Here is an 8,077-nt window from a genome sequence, read left to right on the forward strand (position 1 = left end):
CTGCATGACCTTGAATTTAGTTTCTTTTAATATAATATAATAAAAAAGTTTTGTCCCGCCACCACATTCTTAACAGTATTTATTAATTATTATACCAAATTATTGAGATTCCACTTTCTCAAAAAAACATGCTCTGTCCAATATATTTATATAACAATCTTAATCCAAATTCATTGTTAATTGCAAGGTTGTAATTAACTACTATTTTGCATGACATAGAGATCTACAGAGAAACCAAAGGCTTATTAATAATGTTACCACCAAACTACCAACTACGTTTTATATAAATATTTTCACAACTCAGACCCAGTACAAGTCCTTGATATACACAGTTAAGCTTCTCTGAGTCTGACTGACCCATGCGTTAATTCATCTCATCAAACCTACAACACCCAGCACTGCTAAATTAACTAACTTATCAGTAAATATTAATCTTCATCACTCGGGGTTAATTAATTACTCCGCCAGCCATCCGTCACTGGATTCAAGGAACGATGTGAAGGAGTGAAGATTATTGGCCGCATTCGTCTCCTCCACGTTGCCCTGCTGCGTCCAGTCCTTCAGGATTTCATCGGAGAACACGAAGGGCTGGTCCGACGTCGGGGATAAGCCGTCGACGCTGTTGTTACTGAAGTCGCACATATCCGAGAAATCCGAGTTCAGGAGTTCCGACAAGCAGATCTCCCCCACGTTGAAATCCACCAGCAAATCTGTGGACGACGGCTCTTGATGATGATGATGATGCTTCCCAGCTCCGAACGACAGCGACGCGTTGTTCTCGCGGGCGGTGACAACTTCCGGCGTCTGGTAACAGTAGGCCGCCGCAACATCCGCCGGCGAACATGACTCTGCTTCAGACCCGGTCTTTTGCAAGAATTGCCTCGAACAAGGACGTGGGGTGATGATGACCTTAGAGCACTTGGTGGCTTTCGCACGGACAACAACACTGGAGAGGGACTCGTTGAGCTTGCAATCCTGAGAAGGCACGGAGGGTGTTTTGGGTCTGAGATTTGCAGGATTATTATTATTACTATTACTATTATTATTGTTCTTGGAAGTTCTGTGTGTCTTAGGCCGAGCAGAGAGCCTCCCAGAGGAAGCAACATTGTTGTGGTGACGAGGATCCTTCACTTTCTTACCCAAATTAGTGTTCCAGTAATTCTTTATTTCATTGTCTGTTCGCCCTGGAAGCCTGCCCGCTATCAAAGACCATCTAGAAGATCACGAGAAAAATTAAAGATGAAGAGTGACGACAGGGCAAAGAGAATAATCAAAACTTGAGCGAAGAAAATGGAAATGAAAGTAATTAATTAACCTGTTTCCCAAGAGCTTGTGAAGGCGGATGATAAGCTCTTCTTCATCAGGAGTTATATTGCCTCTCTTGATATCTGGTCTGAGATAGTTGAGCCACCGGAGCCTGCAACTCTTCCCGCACCTCTTCAAACCTGTACAGACATACAGAGCATGAGCAATAACAGAGAGAGAGAGAGAGAGAGAGAGAGAGAGAGAGAGAGAGAGAAGGAAGATGAACCAGCTCGTTTGGGGAGGTTTCGCCACCGTCCTTCGCCGTGGACGGAAATGTAGTCACGGAGGATTTTGTCTTCGTGGGCAGTCCAGGCGCCCCTGTTCAAGCCCTCCTTGGAGCAGCAAGGGCTTCTCCCCATGGTTCTCTCTCTAGCTCAAGCTCTCTCTCTCTCTCTCTCGCCTGAACCTGCAGGGAAGTGGGAACTCAGTGTCTTGCTGCCAAGTGTGTCGAAGTGGAGAGAGGGTACTTATAGGAGCTGGGGGTGACACAAAATTTTGGGAGTGATTCAGAGACTGCATTTGAAGGGCGGTGGTACAGGGGCTGGGAAGAGCTGTCCCCATAACGTCACGTTTCTAATTACAAAACATTTCTCGCTCTTATTTTCGTGACTTTGGTGTTAGGACAGGAATTGCGAAATTAAGCCTTCCACAAAGCAACGCGGGCAGTTTGCGTACTCATTCGGGACCATTCATTTGTTTCTTCTTTTTATTTTTTTTATTTATTGATATCTAGTATCCTGAAGAGGTTTAAACGGGCTAGATTGAATATGGACCGATCACCTGTGGGACCCTTTCTAATGGCAAGATTTTTCAAATAGGTATTTAACACAAATGCATTTTTATTTATTATTATTAAACTCTTGAGTTGGCTTTTTAATTTTATCATTCTATAAAATCATATTAACTCACTTATAAATTTAGACTAGATAAAATTTAATTAAACTTGTGAGTTAACTTTTCTAATTCATCATTTTTACGTTTTCAACTTAAAACATTGTGCAAATTTACTCATAAATTTGTTGAACAAAATAGGCACATATTATGCAGAACTTAGTTCATAAAAACGGTAGGACCTAGTTTAATGAAGAATAAAACTCAAAAAACAAAAAATAATATTAAAAAAGAATACACAATACCAAAAATTAAGTTACCGTATTTTGAAATTTCTGTATTGAGTATAACAATTTGTAAATGTATATGAATTTAATTTCAATGATATATATTTGAAATATATTTAAATTAAATTATGATCATGTATTATATTTTAGTTATTTAATCATATATTTTTAAAAGTTATTTTTTAATAGAAGTAAACTCTGATGAATTTATAATCCAAGTTTACGTTTTGAATTGACATTCCTATTACAAATTTACTTAAAATTTTTGAGTTTAACAACCTTGTTTTTAACACTTGGACCTAAAACTTTTAATTAAATTGGTATAATTTGATCTCTTTCCAATTGAATCAAGTGTTCGTGATCGCTTCGTGTCGGTTTGTATTACTCGAAAATAGATCCTTTGAAGACGAGAATATGTAAATTTCACAAAGTTTGCTTTTTAAAAAGAGAGAGAAGATTTTTATATTTTATGTAAAATAATAACCTAAGAAAAAAATTTAAAATAAAAAAATTATAAAAATTTATGAATATCATTTCAGAGAATTTAAGCATGTGTCATTACTTCCTCTCCAAATCTCTTCCCATTTTATTTCCCGCACCGGATTTCCTTTTCTTTTTGTTTTTTTTTTCGGCTGAGAGAATATACTCCTTCATTAAATTTCTCGGTTAAGCTCGCTCTTCGTTCCTATGTGATGGTTAGATAATAAATTAAAAATCATTTTCAAAGGCCCTACACTATGAATGATTTCAATTCTCAAATACATTTGCCTCCACATTTTCCCCTTTTGTTAGATAAAGATAAATACCAGGTGCGATACAACCTAAATGATTAAAACCAAATGATTTTTCTATCGGAACACAATTGGCGACCTACTTTTTGAATTATATTAGAGAAAATTAATTATTTAGTCTTATAGTTTTATTCAATTATAAACCTATTCTTAAAGTTTGACTAATTATAACTTGATTATTATAATTTAGACTTGATTGCAATTCAATCCCTGAATTGACTCTTACAATTCAGTTTCTAATTAACTATTTAAAATATTAGTTCTTGTATTTAAAAATAACATTATAAAGATCAAAATTTTAATCTTTTTAAAAATTAAAAATTTTAGTAATTTAAAATATTACTCTTAAATTGTAACGTAATTTTAATCTTTATAATTTTATTTTTTAAAATATGGGTACTAATATTTAAAATGGTTAAAACTATAGGAATTAAGTTATATTGAAACAAAGTTTAGGGACTAAATTATAATCAAGCCAAAGCTATAAGGATCAAGTTGCAACGAGTCAAAATTTAATGATTAAATTATAATTGAGTCAAAATTAAAAGTATCAAATAATTAATTTTCTTTACACACACATAGATATATTATTTTTTGACTTTAAATAATAATCATTGTTTATATAAAAATTGCACTTCTAGATATAGATTAGAGTAGATGTCTTTCTTTCCTCGTGTTAGAGGTAGATAGTATAAATTAAAAGTTTTTAAAAGATCATATACTTATTTTTTGAATATATATTTAAACCTCACCGAAACATTTACGGCAAGAATAAAAAAATTGCACATATTTTGAGAGGAGCGACATTGTTCATGACATATGAACAATGTGCCTTTGTATAAATTTTATACTTTATTAGATAGATTAGAAGCATGCATTGGAAAAATTAGCACTATTGCTAGTGATGGCATATAAAAAATACACAGAATAATTTATAAAAAGATTTATCTACTATATATTAATATATTGATATATTGAGACATATGACGGATTTGGATCCAGTAAATAGCATAAGTTCACTCACTCAATACATATTGCATGTGGCACAATAACAACCATCGATATAATTATATGAATGTTAGCAATTTAATTATTCTATGATATTCAAAAAGTATTAAATCTTAAATTTTTGAAGGGGATAGCATGCATGAGAGGTGAATATATCTTGATAATCTTTTTAAGTATTAATGAAATACAATGATTATAAATATATAATTGAGAAACTTATTGAATGAATATATTTAAATTATGCAATAAATCCAATTGTGATGATGATATTTGACTTTTACCGTTGGTGTCTGGTAAAAAAAAAAACACAAAACCTTCCTGCTTTTGCCATGCAAAAAAAAAAAAAAATTGAAATCGTGAAACATGTTATGTTAGAAAGATGAATATTTGGGGATCCATAGGATCATGAATCATATTCATACATAGAAGATTGAAATTGACCACACACACTAGTGGCGTCGTCAATCTTTTAACTGTATCTCATACAGCATGGTTTGAGGTATACGGTGATGATACAAACGTTAAAATTTGCTTTCATGGCTAGAATTATATCGTCGTCGGCATCTTTGTCTTAGAATATGGAAGTTGGTCCCTTCTTTGTTCTGGCAAACGGTACCACAATGTTGTGTTTCTATGTGAAATCATGCATTTATGCAAATTCTTCCAACTATTTCACTATCATCCACTTGTTATTTGTCACTGGCCTAGAATTCTCTCTCATTTTTCACTCCAAAACACACCAGTTTAATTTGCACTAACTCAAACCTTGATGCCAGCTTTCCTTTTTTTTCCTTTTTTTATCCCTAAACAATTCATGCAATTGTTTATTCTTGTCTTTTATTCCTTTAATGTTTTTGTTTTTGACCATGCTAGATGTTTGTAAATTTGTCCACCCTCCATTTCGAAATTGTAACTGATGGAATATTCTCCCTCTTCAATTTGTTTTTCAATTTGATATGATTCCATATGATTCATCTTTAACTTTCAACAACTTTGTTTTCTTGGAAAATCCATATGATTCTTATACATTGGTAATTTGTGGTGTGAGTTCTTCTTACCAACAAAAATAATGTGAGTAATATAAAAATACATACAGGCGCGAGCGCGCGTGAACATTATTTTAACTGGAGCTTTAACAACTCATGTTGACTTAATCACATGTCACTTTCATTTTTCTCTCCATGTATACAGAATCCTTAACTGCCTCTGTTTCTTTCTCTATTTTGAAATTTTCCACGTTCTCCTTCGTCCATTTCATTTTTTTACTTCACGAGGACGCGTACCTATTTTACTTTTCGTGTGTTACTTTCCTGCACTGGCAAAATGTAATTTTTCTTGTTTTCTAATTTCTCGCAGCTCTAGCTTCTAGGAGTTTATGGATTGTTTCCTAATTAATGCGTTTAATTGATAAATATAAGTGTTAAATTTGAAAAAAAATCAGAAAAGAAAGAAAAGAGACTTGAAAAGGCGTTGTATAGATATGAAAACCTAATACCTATTGAATGTCTTAATAAAGACTAATGAATACAAAATTTTTCCTTAAAACCTAACAGAATTTATCTCAATAAATAATATATATCAATAGATAATATATCGTAACAATACTCACCTCAAACTTCTTATCCCCACTTTTGAAGATATCTTCCATCATGTGAAACTTGCAAGACATTTATGAAGTGATAGAGAATATGATGAAAAGGGCAAATTAAAATGCGTAATAATATATATATATATATATATAGTTTTTAAGGGAAAATGACAATTAGAGACATAAGAACATTAATTGCAAAAATAGACCCTGAATTATTAAAATTTTAATAATAGACCAAGGTCTTCACCTGCAATGAAGTATCTTTTGTTGATTACCTTGAGTTTCACAACTATCTTTTATAAATTCTAAACTAATGTTACAAAGAATTTTAAATATTTTTTGTTGATTTCTGAAGTGATTTATTTAGATATTAACAATAAAAAATCATAAGTGATTGGTATGTTATTCACAATTGATTTTCATAAATTTTTAATTAATATTATAAATAATCTAAAGTGTATTGATAGCAAAAAATCACAAGTAATTACTGTAATTATATCATGTGGACCATGATTTATTATTGAGATTCAATAATTTATAGTCTATAATTGTAATTAATATTCTTGTGGATCTCTAATTGTCATTTTCCCTTTTTTTTTATTGTCATTGTCTTTGTTTTTCTATTTCTCTAAGGATGCAACATACTTTCGTGAAATAGAATTTGAATTTATTCAAATATGATTTATATGTTATAGATTCTATTTTTTTTTTAATTTCAATTGTCATCACGAATTTTGATGTACCACGATGTTAATTATATATCTAAAGTGGCAAAAAGTCTGACAAAAATAGCTCATGAGAGCATGTGCGCTGGTACTGTATATTTTCCTGCGTGTCATCCTCCTGCGTCACATCTAAATCACTAAATAACATCTCATTGAAATGGTTCATCTTATTTTATTTTTTCTAATATTTTCAATTGCCAAGTTTTAAAAAATAATAATTATTCTACCTTGCAATAAGTAGTTAAAAATGAGAAAATAGAATGATAGAAAATTTTAAAACATAATAAAAAATTACTATTTTTTTAAAAAATTCCTTACAGTATCATCACCTTCCTGTTTTCCTCCATAGGCAAATAAAGCCTAGAGGCACTTTATGCAAAAGGTTTTCCACCCAGGGAAGATCCAAATTAAATTATCACAGCTAAGTCTGATTTTTTGTTTTTGTATATTTTATAAATTCGCATTTCGTTACCTAATTTGTATGCAAAGGACAGAGGTTGGGAACTCAAACTAACATTCTAAAAAGCCGGTTGGAAAGTTGGTTGCAGAGAAGGTGGTGTTGTGAGTTTTTGTGTGAATCGTGAGATCCCACGTGGAGTGGCTCCAATATTGTGGAAGTAATGTGACTGACAAAAATTAATCAAATCATTAGTACCTGCATGGCCCCTCCACCCTCTAGTTTCTGCCGTTCATGTCCCTCTCATGTCCATATCTCTCTTCAATATTTCATTTTCCTTCTTCACCATTATCATCTCCTTCTTTCCCACTTCAACTGCATTCATCGTCCTTCATTATTAGTACTTGCTTTTCCCTTTTTCACTTCTATCCTTTCATGTCTAATTTGGCTTCTTTTGCATACCAAACTTCTAGGTCAGTGTAGACCCTTCGCTCAGGATCAGCAACATTAGAACAAGTCTGCCAGCACGAGAACCACTTGTGTACACACACACACACACTCTTTCGGGTTTTAATGCTAGCTTTTGCATTCCTTATCAGAGTCTAAAACAAAACGGCTTGTTCTAGAAGATGCACACGTGCCATCCCATATTATTAGTTAGCACAACTCTAGTTAGTTTATGATTAGTTAGTAAAGACTTGAACTCAATGCCACTAGTTAAACTAGAACAATCCTTTATTAGTTGATTCAAGTGCTTGTTAGTTGAATGATTTTTTGTTGTTGATAAAGATCTGATGTTGTTGTTGTTATTGTTGGTGTTGTTGTGTTGTTGTTGTTCTAGTTATGGAAAATTTTTGAGGACAGCTCTAGAGCAGTATTGGAGACGTGCAAGGAGTGTGTGGGCGATGGTTGATTCAAAAGCTACCCGTAGGGTTTGGAAGAAAGGAATAAATTCTTGTTCTTTTCCTTCTAACCTTTTTCCCCTTTTTGTTCCCTTTACATTTCCCTCCAGAATCTTTCATGGGACTACTCATTCATTCCCTTTCAGTTTTTGGCATATACCTGATTCTGGGTTATCTCTCTGTAATTTTATTAATTTGTATATGTAAGTGTTTATTATCAACAACCAATGTTAGATAAAT

At 32.7% G+C, this 8,077-nt stretch overlaps 1 protein-coding gene across 1 annotated transcript; it reads right to left on the minus strand.

The window, feature by feature from the left end:
* Window positions 1-242: 242 nt before the first annotated feature.
* Window positions 243-1,855, minus strand: LOC129307647 (transcription factor MYB1-like). The gene is made up of 3 exons (XM_054948499.1): window positions 1,532-1,855; window positions 1,316-1,445; window positions 243-1,213 (listed from the first exon to the last, which is right to left on the minus strand). The coding sequence occupies exons 1-3, from the start codon at window positions 1,662-1,664 to the stop codon at window positions 457-459; spliced, it is 1,020 nt and encodes a 339-aa protein (XP_054804474.1). The 5' UTR covers window positions 1,665-1,855; the 3' UTR covers window positions 243-456.
* Between the last annotated feature and the right edge of the window lie 6,222 nt (window positions 1,856-8,077).

Source organism: Prosopis cineraria, unplaced genomic scaffold (assembly GCF_029017545.1).
Source record: "Prosopis cineraria cultivar Desert tree isolate PC_DT_omini unplaced genomic scaffold, ASM2901754v1 PC4, whole genome shotgun sequence".
Taxonomy (NCBI): Eukaryota; Viridiplantae; Streptophyta; class Magnoliopsida; order Fabales; family Fabaceae; genus Prosopis; species Prosopis cineraria.

What these genes read in the sequence shown, in the direction of transcription:
- LOC129307647 (XM_054948499.1), bottom strand. Translation starts at nt 1,664, where the DNA reads ATGGGGAGAAGCCCTTGCTGCTCCAAGGAGGGCTTGAACAGGGGCGCC. An exon ending in AAACCTCCCCAAACGAGCTG is followed by an intron (nt 1,446 to 1,531) that starts GTTCATCTTCCT and finishes ATGTCTGTACAG; the next exon opens with GTTTGAAGAGGTGCGGGAAG. An exon ending in CACAAGCTCTTGGGAAACAG is followed by an intron (nt 1,214 to 1,315) that starts GTTAATTAATTA and finishes GTGATCTTCTAG; the next exon opens with ATGGTCTTTGATAGCGGGCA.